The sequence below is a fragment of the Pseudomassariella vexata genome (assembly GCF_002105095.1).
Source record: "Pseudomassariella vexata strain CBS 129021 chromosome Unknown BCR38scaffold_6, whole genome shotgun sequence".
Lineage (NCBI taxonomy): Eukaryota > Fungi > Ascomycota > Sordariomycetes > Amphisphaeriales > Pseudomassariaceae > Pseudomassariella > Pseudomassariella vexata.
In genome coordinates this window covers 442,562-459,832 of record NW_024467961.1, presented here as the reverse complement: position 1 = coordinate 459,832, position 17,271 = coordinate 442,562, and the positions used below count along the sequence as shown (strand labels likewise).

Genomic DNA, 17,271 nt, shown 5'->3' with positions numbered 1-17,271 from the left:
CAAACTATTCTCATTAGCCTCGTGCCGTGTACTTTGAGCTGCTGTTGTGACAAGCATTCGGTACAACATCCACCCCAAGACGCACTACCAGGCTGCCTCCAACCCGCCCCAGTTCCTCCACGACCAATGCAGCATCTTGTGTGTCAACTATGATCACCCGAGATGGCACTCCAACAAAATGTTTACGAGAATGGCGGATGGGTCACTCGAACACTTACTCCTCAGGAACTGTTCCGTGAGGCAAGAAAACCCAAGGAAAAGCAAAGGAAACAGCCGTTGACGCCGCGATCCTATGGCATACTCAACAAGACCGTCATCGATAGCCCTGTGATTCGCTGGGTCTTGCCAGTGCAAATCCGGTCCCCCCGTAACAACGATGTTGCCTTCATAGGGGTGAGTCTATGCCAGTTTCCTAACTCTTGGTTTAACCTTTCTTCCAAGTGTATTTGCAAATAGGATACATAATCATGTCTTCCTCAAGCCGGGGCAACAGAGTTTCCAACTTCATGGCGACTGTGTGTTTCCACATCTGTCGTCGATATCCACCAGAATCACGAGGATTCCCCAGCTCGACATGTGTGCCAACTACACGATACTGATTTAGCAATAGGACTCATTTGTTCAAATATGCGAACTGGGAGGGGACTACCAGCTCAAAGAGGTTATTCGAAAGCAAGACTTTGGCTCGCGGATTCGAAATGCTCGAGTCATTGGGTTATCTCGCGATTATCCGGGGGGGCACGACAGTACCGACAAGCTGAAGGTCAAATCCAAGCGGGATCTGGATGATGACATTGACATGTCCGACTCCTCAATAACTCATGATCAGTTTCCTCCACAGCTTCTGGCCCTTGTCCTAGAGCATGGCGACTTGGTGTTCCTTTACGTTACGGAGGGGCCCACTGGCGAGTTGGAATTCAGGTCTGCAAAACAAGAGATCGAAGTTGCGCGCATCAGACTTCCCGGTTTCCATATGGTAGTCGACCCAAATTCACGATACTTGACGTTGGCTTGTTCAGAGAAACTGTTTCTCGTATATGAGCTAGAGTCTATGGAAACGCTCCGCGATCTACACTCACGCGGAGAGCCCTTCAAGCCAGTAAAGTCCTGGAAAGCCCGAGCAGTCAGAGGCACTATCTATAGGATCGAGTATCTCTATCCTAATCCAGACAATGAACGCCACATCATCCTCATGCTCATCATCATTCAAAAAGGGGTCTCGCGACTGGCAACATACGAATGGGAGCTTGGCGACCAATTGAAAGACGCATTTAAAGAAGAGAAGCATGGTCATCGCCTCGATGTACAATGGAGTATGCCGCTGTTGGTGATTCCACTGACCATTCAAAATGGCTTCTTTCTGGTCACAGAGAGTCAGATGGGCTGCTGCCTCGATATTCTCCATGGACAGATAAAGATTGAAGCGATAAACATCGGAGAACAGCCCGAACCCACCGAGCAGCACCGAGGCAAGCACACTCCACTATGGACTGCATGGTCAAGACCTTGGAGGATAGCTGCATACTATCGCGAGAAAGATGTCATATACTTGGCTCGAGAGGACGGCATTATCAAATTTCTAGAATATGACGATTCGGGTTTGGATACAGATCTCGGGATGGGCTCCGTAGACTGTAATCTCGACACAGCTTTTGCTTGTCTTTATCACGCATATGGGGACGTATTGATCACCGGCGGTGACTCGGGACCTGGCGCGATTTGGAATGTATGTTAGCAGCGTCCTTACCAACTTGCTACGGCTAATGCGTGCCCACAGATTGAAGCGAGGGAAGTCCCAAAGCGGATTGGAACGATACCGAATTGGTCCCCAACGGTTGAATTCGTAACCACGAGCACAAGAGCAAACCGGAAGTCCTCAAAGGGCAAGGAGCGAGCCGATGCAAGAGGGGATTTACCATTGCAACCTGATAGGATTTTTGCATGCTCTGGCTGCGGAAACGGCTCCATAATCGAATTCCGATATGGTCTCGAGGCCAAGGTTGGCATGGAACTTGATAACGAGCTCCCTATTCGTCAGTGCTGGGCATTGCCTGCTGCAGGACCGAACTTCCAAGAGTCCTTTCATTTACTACTCGCGCTGCCGAACACTTCTGTCATTCTACTAGTCTCGGGTGATCTATCCACTGGCAGCGACTTACCTCAAGAAATCGTGCCCTATGATCTGTCATCGAGTACATTGGCTGCCGCGGATTTAGGAGGCGTGGTTGTCCAGGTCACAACGAGTTCTGTCACGATCATATTATCGCCGACCGAAAGGTACGTATGCACTTGTCCAGCGCCGCCGTGGAATCTTACTGAGACGTGTTCCAGCACCCGCTATCTGTCGCATGAGCTCAGCGCCGGCTTATCTCCAGTAATTACCCATGCGGCGGTGAGAGATGACGCCATTGCCGTAGCACTCCATACTGGAGCACAATATGGGCTCAGAACTCTCACCGTCGACAGACTCAATATTAGCTATGGACTCCTGTTCGAGGTGGAGGGTGAAGTAACTTGCGTTGCTCTAGGCAAATTCGCTGGTAACGTGACCTTGATAGCCGGACTTTGGAAAGCTGATGGTCCTACGCTGGCGTTCTACCCCCGGGGTGATTTGCAAGAAACCTCACCGCTTCCACCAGTAATTTTGGATCTATCAAAGGGTGAGCAAACGCGCCACACAACCAGCCCTGTAAATTCAACTAACTATGGCCTCCACAGTTCAACATCCTGGAGAACCTGCTAACGAGACCAGCGAGTCCACGGCATTTCTCGAAGCTATAACGAGCATCGTCATCATTGACGAACAGCCTGGAGAGATATCCCTCGTCGTTGGTACGAGAACTGGCTATGTCCTCACATTAGTTGTTGATGCTACGGCGCCTCATGATTACCGAGCTCACTGCGATAGACTAGGCCCATCTGCGGCCGACGTCTTTCCACTTAGTACAGGCTTTGGGACTGGCTCGGTTCTCGTGTGCTGCAACTCAACAGTGGCGGCGATGACGGGCTTCTCAGCACGTCGACAGTACCGCTTCGAGGAAATTTTTCGTGTTTGGGCCACTGATGACGACACCTCACAGATGCCCGCACCAGCCTTTCACTCTGTTGCCCCAATGCACTGCAATTTGGAGAATAATGGTAATAGTTCCCTCTTGATGATAGCCGGGACGACCATCTACGTTGCTGAATTGCAACCCAAACCGAAACAAGTCCCACGCTACATGAATGTACAAGGGACTCCAACAAAAATCATGTACTCTCGTACACTTGAGGCTCTTGTTATCATCCTAGTCTCCAAAGATATGCGGCCATCCTTACACTTCCTGGACCCTGACACTGGACTGGATTTGTCTTATCCTACCAACAAAGGACAAGAAGTCGAGTATATTACCGGTCTGGGCGAAGTGGATACAAAGGTACTGTCACTGATGAATTGGAGATACCAAAAAGGCGGTAACACTTGGGAGTATATCGTCATCTCCACTGTAAACGAGAAAAAAGAGAGCAACTTGCTCGTTATCACAGCCGAGAGGGGTGATCCGGTGGGTAACCCGGATGGTCCACCTACAGTCCGTTTCTTCACCAAGTGGAAAAGACGCCACGATGAACCAATTTGGTCCATTGCAACCGAAGCACAAGGTTTGTTCCTTTGCTCGGGGAACACAATACTCTACGAGACGCTTGATGAAGAAAGAAAACTGAGAAAAGCGAAGGAGCATGAGCTTTCCTCTCCGGCAGCATGGATGGAAGTCGTGGATGGTCGGCTCTATGTGGCCACCGCGAGGCATTCACTCGAGATTCTTGACTACAAGACCAGTTCAGCAGATGACTCGATGGCTCGACTTTACACAGATACCGAGACAAAAGAAAGTTTGCATTTCATTGAGATTGGCAACTTCGCCAACAGGGATGATTACCAGTCGGTCACTCTGTTGTCTGATTTGGCTTGCGGTGTCTATGGAATGTGGGCAGTACCGCACGATGGGAGATTCTTTCTCATATTCCAAGCTGAGCTCCAGGTTTCGATTAAACGGTTTACACGCGGGCACACAAGGCCACCATGGGATCTTTTTGGTCGAAGATTGCAATATGGAGCCATGAAAAGCAGCGCGGACAGATCGGAAATCATCGGAATTGGCATCGAGGGCTCCCTGCATCATTTTACCCTGCTTGATTTGGATGCCTGGAGACTTCTCAGATTCATCCAGAACATAGCACTCGTGTCAACCTCGATATGCCCGTTCAAACCGACTTACAGGACTCCTACCGACAAATACGTGTTGGGCAGGGAAGAAGACGAAGACGAAGACGACGACGACGACGAAGAAGAAGAAGAAGAAGAAGAATGGAATCCCGAGCCCCAGATGCTGCCCAGACTCAACATGCATGTCGACGGAGACATTCTTCAGCGATGTCTGAGTCAGCATGCCCTCGAAGAACTCATATCCCAACCAGAACTCATCACACGATTCCGACAACTTCTTGAGGCCCTCGATGGGGGGCTATACACACAGTCTCTCCAAGACTTGAGCGGTTATTTTGAGCTCTGCTATGATGTACTGAAATACTACCTTGCACCGGTCCTCTAATAGATCGCCTCCAAACCAGCTTCATGGTCGTGGTTCTTCCAGTAGCACGCAGTTGGAATCCTTTAAAGGCTCATGGACTGTAAAAGCTACGAAACGAAGAGCGAGTCCCCTATACCTACGTCGAAGTTAGATCTTGGGTGGCAATTGTTGTTTCGGGGTAGATGCTCTGGATGAGCCATGTTGTCGTCTGAGTAGCGCAGACGATGTAAAGTAGCATTGAACTGTACTTTGCTTCTAAGCATTGTACGTGTCGACGGCGAGGTTCGGTCTTATTGTAGTTAAACATGCTTTTCCCGCCCATGTTGTGTTGTCAGATTAGAAATGAATAGAGTACATACAAGATGAGGTGTGACGACTGAATAGTCCTAAGTTGCTGCCGCTGTGGGCCACTTAAGAATGTGTGATAAATTGCGATGTTCGTAAGTACCCTTATAGTTGGACTCCATGATTGCCACTTTCGAATACATACCGGTTAGGCTCTAGGTTAATCAAGAACTTACCTGTTCCATCCTTGTTGTTCACTCTGTTATCGGTGTAAGTGATATCGATAACTGAGGCAATGGCGGGGCTTCACATTCGCTTAATTCACAAATACGCTCAGTAATTTACATAGAGCTGCTCCGCGTGACACTCCGACAGATAGTGACTGACGTGAGGCAAAGGCTGGGCATTTCTGCTTTGAACTACATTAATAGACAAGAATCCCGACTGGACTCTTTCCTCCCGAGTTACTCGGTCAACCTCATATGATATCTGCCTTATAAGCTAGCAGTCCTTCTTGGTTCCCGTGAAGGTCTATGCGAGTGGGGCCCACGTTAATAACCCTGCAAAATGCGGATTTAAGTGTACCCCACATCACCGCCGGCGACAATCTGCAACGGTACCCCTCCAGCGACACCAACTCGCCACAGGAAAAGTTACTCAACTCTAGAGTCTATCCTTGCCGAAGCACTCCCAAGTGTTCTGGAGTGGGTTTTTGTTTTCAAAGTCGGACCAATCTACACTTGTAAAGACGACGACCACAACAGATTCGCAATGGCGCCCAAGGCAAAGAAGGGCAAGAAGGCAGCTGACGATTGGGAAGCCGACCTAGGCGAGTCCATCGCACCCACCAACGGCGATGCCCCCGCCGCTGCTGCAGATGGCGAAGAGGCCAAGGAAGGCGAGGCTGATGCGCCCGTCGGTGGCCTTATGGCCATGATGAAGAAGAACCGTGAGAAGCGCAAGAAGAAGGGTCTCTCTGAGGACTTCGTCGACGAAGCTGCTGCCGCGGCCGCTGCTGCTAAAGCCGCTGAGCCGGTGGAGGACCTGACGGCGAAGGCCCCGACCGAGGCGAACTTGGACGACGAATTTGCACTACCGGACAAGAAGGGTAAGGGCAAAGGAAAACAGCCCGCTGCTGCTGCAGCACCGGCGTCGAAGGCTGCCGTTGAAGAGACTGGCGAGAGCGGTCGAGTACTCACCAAGGCCGAAAAAGAAAAGCTGAAGAGGGAACGAGAGAAGTTGAGGAAGAAGGAAAATGTGAGATTACTTTGAAAACAGTCGCACAAATTCGTCCTAACCAGCAGTTACGTATAGGCTGCGAAGAAGAAGCCAGCCGTTGCTCCCAAGGCCGAGGCCGCAATTCCCGTCGTCGCGGAAAAGAAGGAGGCCGCAGTGGCGGTCCCTGCTGCAGAACCTGCTGGTGGCAAGAAGGGCAAGAAGCTGCCACCGCACCTTGCCGCGATCCAGAAGCAACAAGAAGAGCTTCGACGGAAACGAGAAGAGGAAGAGCGACTCGCCGCCCTAGAAAAGGCCCGCATCGAGGAAGAGGAGAAGCGAGATGCCGAAGAACAGGCGCGGAAAGAAGAGGAGAAGGCTCGTAAGAAGCAAAAGGAGAAGGAGAGAATAGATCAGCTCAAGAGAGAGGGCAAGTACATGAGTGCTAAGCAAAAAGCCGAGAAGGCTGCGAACGAGCGGAAACTGCAGCAGATGAAGGCTGCCGGTCTCCAAGTGGGCCCTCAGGAGGGTGAAACTCCGAAGAAGAAGCCTGACAACCAGAAAAGGGGCAAGAAAGCCAACCAAAAGGTATGGACTGCCAGCCAGGTTAAGCGGTCCTTGTAAGCAATCACTAACGCGATGCCAGGTTGATGAGGAAAAGGCCCTGGCGGAAGCCGCTGAGCGTGCGAGGCTTCAAGCTGAAGCGGCTCTGAAGGAGGCCGAAGAAAAGGCCGCCAAAGAGGCTGCCGAAAAGGAAGCTGCTGCTAAAGCTGCCGCGCAGAAGGTCGAAGATGACCTGGAAGATGACTGGGAGGCTGCTGCTGCATCTGACAAGGAAGATGTGAAGGACAGCTGGGATGCCGACTCCGATGATGAAAAGACACAAGCCAACGGCAACGCAGTACCAAAGACAGAAAAGTCTCTACCCTCGAGGCCGAAGCCTGAGAACTCCGACTCTAACTCCGAGTCTGAGTCCGAGTCTGAATCTGAATCTGAGGAGTCTGAAGACGAGGAGCAATCTGCAAGAAAAGCGGCCGAGGATCAACGAAAGAAAGAAGCTGCCGAAAGACGTGAGAAAGCACACGAAGCCGCTATGGCAGCAAGGTCAAAGGACAACCTTCGATCACCTATTTGCTGTATTCTGGGACACGTCGATACTGGCAAGACTAAACTGCTCGACAAGATTCGCCAAACCAACGTGCAAGAAGGCGAGGCAGGTGGTATTACGCAACAAATTGGTGCTACGTACTTCCCAGTGGAAGCCATAAAGCAAAAGACTGCTGTCATCAACCGTGATGGTAGCTTCGACTTCAAGGTTCCTGGTCTGTTGATCATTGATACCCCTGGTCACGAGTCTTTCTCCAACCTGCGGTCTCGTGGCTCATCCCTTTGCAACATCGCCATTCTGGTTGTCGATATCATGCATGGTCTCGAGCCTCAGACCCTCGAGTCGATGAAGTTGTTGCGTGACAGGAAGACTCCTTTCGTTGTCGCACTCAACAAGATCGATCGCCTATACGGCTGGAAGAAAGTTGACAACAACGGCTTCCAGGAGAGTTTGGCCATGCAAAACAAGGGTGTCCAGAACGAATTCAGGAACCGTCTTGAGCAGACCAAGGTCGCTTTCGCCGAGCAGGGTTTCAACTCGGAGCTCTACTACGAGAACAAGTCGATGGCCAAGTTTGTGTCATTGATTCCCACATCAGCCCACACTGGCGAAGGTATCCCTGATATGTTGAAGCTCATCGTTCAGCTGACACAGGAGAGGATGGTTGGTTCTCTCATGTATCTCTCCGAGGTTCAGGCAACCGTGCTCGAAGTCAAGGCCATCGAAGGTTTCGGTATGACCATCGATGTGATCTTGTCCAACGGTATCCTGCGGGAAGGCGACAAGATCGTTGTCTGTGGTACGGAAGGGGCCATTGTAACGAATATTCGTGCACTTCTCACTCCAGCGCCACTTAAGGAACTACGTGTCAAGTCGGCATACGTACACAACAAGGAGGTCAAGGCCGCTATGGGTGTCAAGATTAGTGCCCCTAACCTTGAAGGAGCCATTGCTGGCTCTCGACTCCTGGTTGTCGGACCCGATGATGATGAAGATGACCTGGCGGATGAGGTTGAGGGAGATCTGAACAAGCTCTTCAGCCGTGTCGAAAAGTCCGGCCGTGGTGTCACAGTCCAAGCATCCACCCTCGGTTCCTTGGAGGCTTTGCTCGACTTCTTGAAAGACTGTAAGATCCCCGTCGCCAACGTTGGTATCGGACCTGTTTTCAAGCGCGATGTCATGCAATGCGGTACCATGCTGGAAAAGTCTCCCGATTACGCCGTCATGCTTTGCTTCGATGTCAAGGTTGACAAGGAAGCGATGCAATACGCCGAAGACCAAGGCATCAAGATCTTCACTGCGGACATCATTTACCATCTCTTCGACAACTTCACAAAGCACATGGACGAACAGCTCGCAAAGAAGAAGGAAGAATCCAAGATGCTTGCTGTCTTCCCCTGCGTGCTCAAGCCCGTTGCAGTTTTCAACAAGACCGGCCCGATCGTCATTGGTGTTGATGTCGTCGAGGGGAGCCTGAGGATCAACACCCCGGTTGCTGCTGTGAAGAACAACGCAGCTGGCATCAAGGAGGTGATTGCCATAGGCAGAGTGTGAGTCTACATTTACAATGCCATAAGCTTGACCGAGATACGGAAGCTGACTGAAAAACAGAACGTCCATCGAGCGAGACCATAAGCAGATCCCCATCTGCAAGAAGGGCCAACCTTCGGTAGCCGTGAAGATCGAGATGGGAGGCCACCAGCCCGTCTACGGCCGCCAACTGGAGGAGGCCGACACACTCTACAGTTTGATCTCCCGTGCCAGTATTAACACCCTGAAGGAGTTCTACCGCAAGGACATGACGCCAGACGAGTGGCAGCTTATAATTAAGCTGAAGCCGCTTTTTGACATCTCCTAAGTTTAGATAAGAAGAGTCTCGACCTTGCAAGAGAAGAAGTAAAAGGGACTAGCTGGCTCGCGAAATGCTAGAGAAAATAGTTTAGGGCATATGCATGGATGGATGTATGATGGAAAAGGCTGGCTCTGCATGCATGGCTTGTATTGTTGTTATTTTTGCTCTGTTTTGGGGCTTTTCTTTATGGACGAGAGCGTCGCCGGCTAAGGGGAAGGAAATCAATCTAGATTGTGCCGACAACGTTAGAGACGTCCCGTTTTCTTGCTCCTAAAGTTGTTTTGGTCGCTCCCAACTCAATTTCTCACCAAATCCAGGAGGTAGATTAGGCGTTCGCGTTTGTTTTGCACGCAGCATTAATATCGATGGGGTTCTTCACTCCGCACACGTTGGTCCTGTTGACGTGCTTTGGGGGTTGGAATGGTCAGTACGATAAGTGGAATAAGGAACAGGTAAGCTGCCTCTTGCTTTTACCTGCCGAAGTGGGTATTTATACAGCGAACTTCAAGTGGTCGATCATGATGGTTTGGATCGAACAAGTACCATGGGCTGTCCCCATTCTGCACAGCAATAAGCTTGGGAACCCACCAAAACCTCAACGACTTCACTTATACAAATCGTCACCATTTTCGAGGCTATTACAAACGAATCATATGTTCACATAGAGGAATCCAAGGATGTTGAATTCACCAAGTTTGACAAGGTTTTGGTAACCCGGCGCGGCAGAAAGCTGCTTCCGAAAAGGGGTGTATTTGCAGGCAGCCCCCGAATACCGTAACTTAACTTCCTCGCATTTTTTCTACTGTATGTATGGGGATTATTTAACATCAGTGCTTCAAGATGCTTATTGTCGAATGAGTACGAGCTCCAATTATTTGCCATCATAGCAAACATCCCGCTTTGCCCAGACGTGACGTGAAAGGGCAGTATAAATCGGCAGAGTATAAGGGCTTATATAGCGTGATGGTGCATGCATTCCGTTCTGGACAGCTACGTGGGGGAGTTTCATCCCGCATGCTATAGCTTGTGGAGTGGAGTTAGTTAGAAAGCAACCCAGCGATTGGATGAAGCTTGAGGTACCAGCTGAGCACGTAAAAGATGCTGCTCTCAGCTGGCGCCCATAGAGGAAACGGGTGTAAGATCGTGGATTACACTGTCGAGTTTATGGGGCTCAAGAAATCCACCGTTAATGAAGACCATGTGTAGCTTGTTCTAAATCCTAATATGAGGCAGTGACTCGAAATGGGGAGACCCAGTATAGTGAGACCCGGCATTTCTGGAGTAGATCTTTCTTGGAGAAAAGAATTCCCAGTTTTACTAATTTGCTAATGTGCTGCCTTGTCGAGGTACCTTGTTTTTCTCTGGTCTTGACGTTGAAACGAGTGAACACGGAGCGTCGGGATTTGGACTGGCGTTCCTTCCTACCATTAGCATGGCAACTCTGTTGTCAGTGAAGTCGGGGTGAAGTAGCGAGGTATGAAAGTCTGTTGTTTTAACATGTATAATCAGAAGCAGCCCAAACCCAAAGATTTGAAGCAGGCCTTCAGGAATAAAACCAACCCTACTGATAGGTTAACGAGATGCGAGGAAGGCGACCTGGTTCTAGTCGGGTTCGCCATGGAAAAGAAATCAAGGTGCTCTTCAAGGAATGTAATATTGTGATCCGGTACTTTTCATTATGGTTCAATCTGCAGCAGATTATCAGTCGGCTGGGTTGCTAGGAGGAAGACAGTACCCCTTCCAAGAGAAATTGATCTTTTATAAGGCTCTATGTGAATGCCTAGAAACTTGCAGCAGGCTATTAACCACCTTGTGCCTTCACTGTTTGACCCATGATGCGACACAAGTTCTGGCTAATACCCCTCAAAGTGAGCACGACCTGGGCTTGAAATTCGAGAGAGCAGAAGCGGACTCAGGTTCGAAGAAGGAAAATTATGGATGATCCCGTGAACCCAGAGGAAATCATTATTTCTGAAATCTTTGTTTGCACTCTTTCAAGCCTCATCCTTTCATCGCATTGGTCACTACGACAAACGGTCTTTGCTCCAGCACGGAGCTCAACGAACCCAACGAAGTGTGGGACTTCTGCACAGTGTATATAATCACTGGGATTAGTTGGACCAGGAATATCATCATTGGTCGTCCAGTCTGGGTTATTCAAGGGGAATTGCTTGTGGCAATTGCCGTGTATATCTCCCCAACGCCGGCATTCTAGAACAGTTCGTCGAGGGAAACCGCTTGAGACCACGGGAATCTGGACGAAGGCTTCGAGTGATGGACATCTCGAACTCTTAAAAAGGCCCCCGACCACAAATGAAGTGAAGGCTCCTTGCCACGGAGAAAAGCAGATGAGACAAGAATTGTTAGATGCAAAAGCTGCGTGGGAAAAGGAGGTCTGCTTCGGTTCGAGTGGGAACATGCGACTGGCGGCTATTTGGACTACTGCGTGGAATGGCAAGAGCCCATGTCAAAGAAAGAATATAATGCCTGAAGACCAATAGCGGTTTGGTGCCATGAGCACAACGTTACTACTACCAGGCAATATTTGAATGGCGCGTTTAGAGGTTGACAAGTCCCACAGTTTGACACAGGCTACCTGGAAGCGAGCGCTGACCAGGATCCTGGCCCGTGCGTTTCGGCGGCTGCGTGGCCTCAATTCGCCGTTGACGAGCAACCGCATCAACCAACTTACAGCCTCGAGCTAGGCAGCTTTGAAGGTCGCATCGCAACCACATCTCACGAACCGGTGAAGCTCCAGACGACCAACCAAAACCACCGAGTATCAACCAAGATGTCGGGAGCAGGCTACGATGCCGTCGTAGACGTCGATGACGAGGTAAATCTCCCCAGCTCGATAGCTCAGGCTCTCGTCAGCACCGTATCGAGAGCTGCGAGAGCTACAGGAGCTTGAACTGATGATGCATTGCCTACAATCCAGGGCGACCTCGGCCACACCGACCTACAAGAAGACCTCGAATTCCACAACTCCAACTTCACGTCGAACCCTTCGGTCGGCGGGCGCAGTAAAGTGAGCAACGCAGGCGGCGGCGGCCTTCCGCTCCCCGCGACGACAAGCTCGAGCTCGTCGAAGCGCTACCTCTGGACGCTGTCCTTTTACGCGCAGTTCTTCGACGTCGACACCTCGTCGGTCCTGTCCCGCTGCTGGGCGGCGCTCTACCCGCGAGCGAACTTCCTCGACGTGCTCGAGGGTAACGCGGACTTGTATGGGCCCTTCTGGATTGCTACTACGGTCATCTTCATCTTGTTCTTGGGCGGGACTATTAGTCGGTATCTAAGTATCAAGGGAGACGAGCCGTTTCGATATGATTTTACTTTGTTAAGTGGTATGTGTCATCTCCACCCGCACAGTCTTAATCTCTGTCTGCAAACAGGACGAGTTCCTCAAGTTGGAAGAGTCCACGGCTCACGATGATGTGTACAATTACAGGCGCGGCCGGTCTGATCTACGGCTACACCCTCGGCATCCCCGTCCTCCTCTTTGGCGCACTCCGCTACTTTGGCTCAGAAAGCGCCAACCTCCTCGAGTGTTGGGCTCTCTACGGCTACGCGAACCTGATCTGGATCCCCGTGGCGCTGATCAGCTGGTCTCCGATCCAGATTCTCAACTGGATCTTCGTCGGCATCGGCTTCGGGGTCTCGGTCGCCTTCCTGCTCCGCAATCTGTACCCCGTGCTCAGCGCGACGGACCGCCAGACTAGCAAGGTGCTGCTAGTCCTCGTCGTGGCGCTGCACTTGGGCTTGACCGTCGCCATCAAAATCTTGTTCTTTGCCGCGGGTAGCCCGGCGCCTATCAAGGACGCGCCGCCGCCAGCGGAGCCGAATCCAGTGGATGGAGAGGGGGACGGTGCGGCGCAGGCTGTGAGTATGATGATGCGCTTCCTGTTTTGAGAGGTGAAAAGTCCTAAATACGGCCATGGAAGAGAGCATGAGTCTCGTAGAATGTAGTTGCATGACCGGCGTTTTTAGTGGATGCGGTATTCGATATGTATACTAGGCAGTATTTGCATGGATATCAGCCTCATTACAGCTAATAAGTATCTCGGGCTTCGGTCAAGCTCCAGTCCCAATTGCCTTGACTTCACATTCGCACATAATTCCCCCCCTTCATGGTGACCAAAATGTCCTCATCACCGCTCAACCTTGCCCCCTTTCGCCGCCCAATCCAACCAGCTCCCAGGGTATTCGCCCACCTTCTTCCACCCAGCCTCCCTTGCAATTCCCGCCGCCGCCCGGGCCCTCACCCCCGCCTTGCAGTAAAACACTACCTCATCCTCCTGTGCAGGGCGCTCGAACCCAAACCGGTCCTCAAACTCGTCCTTCGAGATGTGGAAGCTGTCCGGCGACGTCGTGATGGGGATGTTGACCGAGCCGGGGATCCGGCCGGATTGCTGAAGCTCGCCGGGCTCGCGCGTGTCGATTATCGTGGCATTGCGTTTTTTGGAAGAGGAGAGGGCCTCGATCTGGCGATTGGGTATGGTTGTTAGCTGTGGGATACTGTATAGTCGAGTGCGCTGGCGAAAGCGGCGCAGAGAGTGGGAACGGCGGGAGAGGGCGGGAAGGGGAAGGGGCAGACACACCTCCTCGAACGTCCAGATCTTGGTCCCCATTGCCGACTCAGACGACCAGCGGATGCCGAAGCGCTGTCGATGTTGCGGTGTTAGGGCGAGCGGGCGTCTGAGGGGCGTTTGCGCCGCTGCTATCGAGAGACTACGACGGGGCGTCGTACGGGTGGTCAATTGCGCAGTGGTGCGCAGAGCAGAGCTCATTGCGAGGCGTTTGGTCGCCATTATGGACGCAGGACTGTTATCGTACCGAGTGATGTTGTCTTGTTGTGAGTGGAGGGTCTCTCTGATAAGGAGCGGAGCTATGTATCTGGCAGTATGGGACCCGAAACTCAATATTGAAATGACGTGGGGTCCAAAGTTTACTTAGTGCGATGGAATTAGGGTCCCCATCACTATACGCTATATACAAGTCCGATCGATCAGCCCTATAGAGCTTAAATGACATCAGAATTAAGTATCTGAACTGGTCGTAGTATTGCTCTATTATTAATAGGGCTTGTCGCATCTCTAGAGTCACACATTCGGGGACGTTTTTGGCGACTCGAGTCGAGACGCCAAGAAACCTGTAAACTGTAAACCCTTTTTGCTGGTATCTGAATTTAGGGCAATTGGTATAATATATATAGATAGATTCGGTCTCACACACGGGCATCTACTTCAATTCATCAGCAAACACATGAGGATTGTACGAGGATTTTGTGCCATGTTTTGATTAAAATTATTCTATTGGTGGTCTTTCGTCGTTAATGATGCTGACGTACTACGGGCCCTTGGGCCATCTTTCCAGTCTTGATCTCACGACTCGTCCGCCTTGGCTTGCGCCACGACATGTAATCTTGAAGGATTACAAGCTTCATTCTCAGCTTCCATCGCAGCCACACATTTTTTCTTCTACCACTTTCTCTCCTGAAACGTCAACGGGCAGTCATCCTAATCTGTCGTTAGCGACATATCAAGCACTTGAAGATATCAAAACTTACCTTAGGGAAAAGGGTGGCGAACACCTTGATTTCTTCCGAGATGGGGGTTGCGTGGTGCTTCCAGTCCAGAAGCACAGACGCCTTACCAATGGCAAGAGCCAGGTTGAGCTGGGCGTACTGCTGTCCGAGACAGTAGTGAGGACCAGTGCCGAAGACCAGGTAGTTTTTGGAACCCTTCACCTCAGCGTCGCCGCTGTAATACCGATCAGGGTCGAACTCGTCGGGGTTCTCGTACACGTCTGGGTCGCGCAGGGCCATATACGTGGTGGGAATGACCATGGCGCCCTTGGGTACGGTGTAAGTGTCGGTGATGGGGAACGCCTTCTTGACCTTGTAGGGGACCATGATGACTGGAGGGCGCCATCTGAGAAGCTCCCGCACAACAGCACGGGTGTACGTCATCGACTCAAGCTGTTCCAGAGTAACCCGGGCATTGACATCGCCATTACGAACACGGTAGTTCTCCTCACGGACCCTGTCAAGAACGTCGGGACGCTGGGCGGTAATCTGGAAAAGCCAGGTGGCAGCGCTGCTTGTGGCGTCTTGGGATGCGAAGAGGAAAGTGAAGATGGTTTGAGAGATCTCCATGTCGGTGAAATCGCGGACGAGGGGAGTCGGCTTCTCCAGACCTTCGGTGGAAAGACCCTTCTCGGTAGCCTCGCGCCATTTCTTGGAGTCAATCATGCCCTTGATCCAGGCATCCATGATGCAGGTAATGTCACCACCGGCAGCCATGCGAACCTTGGCCTTGGCGGCGCACTTTGCGAATTCGTCCATCACCATGTCTGCGGCCTTCTTTCCATACCAGGTGCGGGTGTATGGGACGATGACGGGGAAGTTGACCAACTCCAAAGCAGCCGTAACCAGGTAGTAGTCGTCCGAGATCTTGGTAATGGCCTCGTCCGATATGTAGTAACCGACGAAGGTACGGCACGATGTCGCACACATGAGTTCACGGAACTGGTGCATGAATGGCACGGGCTTGCCTCCGGCGTCCTTAGTGATCTCGACGTACTTCTTGTAGGCCTTGTCGTAGACATCCTCCTGACGGGGCAGGTAGCATTCCAAGGCCTTCTGGGTGAAGAGTCCGTTGAGACCCTTCCGGTAGTCGACATGCTCCTTTCCATCGAGAAACACCCAGCTCTTCTCGCCGAGGATCTTGGTGGCGATGTCAACGACACATGGCTTGGCGTACGCGGGAGCGTTGAAGATCTTCCGGGCCAGGTCACGGGTGGACGCAATAACGACAAATCTACGCGGCGCAACAGGTCAGCAGACATGCGCCGGGGGTATTTTTTTTTTTTGGAGGCGGGTACCTACTTGTGGAAAACAGAGACGCAGCTGAGGGGACCGCTCTGCCATTTGGCGAGGTACTCCTCGAACTTCGGGTTCATGGACTCGAGGAAGGGACCAATGAAGGGCTGCTTGAACGACGGGCCGACGATGCAGCCCTTTTGGGTCCAGTAGCTGACTAGAACACACGAGAATAGTCAGTATATGTGGCCAGGGCATTTCATCAAGACTTCGAGACGAGGAAGTGTCGAGGGCGTTGGGTGCGCACCTTGATCGTACGCGACCGCAAGAGCGAGAACGGTGAAGAGCCATGTGCCGACACCGGCACTGGCGATCTTGTCGACGACATAGTCCAGCTGCGGTGGCAGGGCGACAGCCGTGAACTTGTCAGCCAGCGGCGACGTGAAGCTGGTAACGTTCGAAGCCATGGCCGAGGCTCTACTGGACGGGGCCAGGGGGTTGGGTATCGCGGTGCGCAATGGGTGTGACCACTGCTGATGGTTTTACGAAAAAAAAAACGTTGGCAGGCCGGTGAGTGGATTGTTGCAAAAAGTATGGTCGATCCAACTGGGTGCCGGGTGCGATTCCTCTGCGAAAAAGCCGCAGGCAGACTCTCGATCAATTTATCATGGAGGGGGGGAGCGAGGAGGGAGCCAGAAACGGAGGAAAGAAGAAGAGGCACTTCCTGAGCAGGTTGGCCCGGGGCGAAGAGGGTTTGAAGAGTTGGCGGAAAGGTGAAGACAGGGCGAAGAGACGAAAATTAGCTGGGCAAAAGATCGATTATCTATGCAGATCCAACCCAAGGGGTGAGTGACCCGGGTCAAGGATTGTAATGACCCTTCTTTTCCTTTATCCACTTCGGGATCGCGGAGAAGGTTTCATAAATAATTTCCGGGCCGACCCTCCCTTCCTTGTGCAATCCTCGCTCGCCATTCAACGTTACGCCGAAATTGGTTGAATTCCTTGTTCTGCAATTGCTACAAATGGACAAGCCGGCGCTTGCCAATTCTACGCAGCCTCGGTGTTTTGGCATGAAGAAACACGCTTCCCCACCCCAACGATAACACCGTATGTGGGAAGCTTTGATTCGTGTTCTATAAATGTGCGCGCCCCCGGTTCCAACACGTTCCGAGCCCGTGAAAACACGCCATCTTCGTCTCGCGTCCTACCTTCTTTGATGGAGACGTTGAGCTGAATTGAGGAATCCAGTCGATATATACTGCAGGTGCTGACTGCGCCCTTTAATAATTGCCCATACATCGCGGGAGGCACTCGACACAGCTCTAATGACGTCGTCTACTGAGGGGGTTGATGCCCAGGCTGGAGATGGCCTATCGATTAGACTGCGAAGTATGCGCATTGATCCGAATGCCAAGACTAATGT

At 51.6% G+C, this 17,271-nt stretch overlaps 6 protein-coding genes across 6 annotated transcripts; 3 read left to right on the top strand and 3 right to left on the bottom strand.

Annotated features, from left to right (window-relative positions):
- Window positions 1-162: 162 nt before the first annotated feature.
- Window positions 163-4,589, top strand: BCR38DRAFT_341545 (thermotolerance protein; the record flags this gene model as incomplete). The annotated part of the gene is made up of 5 exons (XM_040855876.1): window positions 163-393; window positions 611-1,726; window positions 1,778-2,277; window positions 2,332-2,660; window positions 2,734-4,589. The coding sequence occupies 5 exons, from the start codon at window positions 163-165 to the stop codon at window positions 4,587-4,589; spliced, it is 4,032 nt and encodes a 1,343-aa protein (XP_040716046.1).
- Window positions 4,590-5,624: 1,035 nt separating this feature from the next.
- On the top strand, window positions 5,625-9,034 carry BCR38DRAFT_484368 (uncharacterized protein; the record flags this gene model as incomplete). The annotated part of the gene is made up of 4 exons (XM_040863739.1): window positions 5,625-6,110; window positions 6,168-6,656; window positions 6,715-8,726; window positions 8,788-9,034. The coding sequence occupies 4 exons, from the start codon at window positions 5,625-5,627 to the stop codon at window positions 9,032-9,034; spliced, it is 3,234 nt and encodes a 1,077-aa protein (XP_040716045.1).
- A 1,710-nt stretch (window positions 9,035-10,744) lies between these two features.
- On the bottom strand, window positions 10,745-11,561 carry BCR38DRAFT_431234 (uncharacterized protein). The gene has a single exon (XM_040860088.1). The coding sequence runs from the start codon at window positions 11,445-11,447 to the stop codon at window positions 10,941-10,943; it is 507 nt and encodes a 168-aa protein (XP_040716044.1). The 5' UTR covers window positions 11,448-11,561; the 3' UTR covers window positions 10,745-10,940.
- A 258-nt stretch (window positions 11,562-11,819) lies between these two features.
- Window positions 11,820-12,937, top strand: BCR38DRAFT_484367 (uncharacterized protein; the record flags this gene model as incomplete). Its single annotated transcript, XM_040863738.1, has 3 exons — window positions 11,820-11,897; window positions 11,967-12,372; window positions 12,477-12,937. 3 exons carry the CDS (start codon window positions 11,820-11,822, stop codon window positions 12,935-12,937), a joined length of 945 nt encoding a protein of 314 aa, XP_040716043.1.
- A 239-nt stretch (window positions 12,938-13,176) lies between these two features.
- On the bottom strand, window positions 13,177-13,815 carry BCR38DRAFT_341779 (rhodanese domain-containing protein; the record flags this gene model as incomplete). The annotated part of the gene is made up of 2 exons (XM_040855894.1): window positions 13,177-13,509; window positions 13,627-13,815. The coding sequence occupies 2 exons, from the start codon at window positions 13,813-13,815 to the stop codon at window positions 13,177-13,179; spliced, it is 522 nt and encodes a 173-aa protein (XP_040716042.1).
- Window positions 13,816-14,505: 690 nt separating this feature from the next.
- On the bottom strand, window positions 14,506-16,315 carry BCR38DRAFT_342044 (cytochrome P450 61; the record flags this gene model as incomplete). The annotated part of the gene is made up of 4 exons (XM_040855922.1): window positions 14,506-14,544; window positions 14,595-15,846; window positions 15,915-16,065; window positions 16,156-16,315. 4 exons carry the CDS (start codon window positions 16,313-16,315, stop codon window positions 14,506-14,508), a joined length of 1,602 nt encoding a protein of 533 aa, XP_040716041.1.
- Between the last annotated feature and the right edge of the window lie 956 nt (window positions 16,316-17,271).

Excerpts from the sequence above, each read along its gene's own strand:
- BCR38DRAFT_431234 (XM_040860088.1), bottom strand. The coding sequence starts at position 11,447 with ATGTTCCCACTCGAACCGAAGCAGACCTCCTTTTCCCACGCAGCTTTT.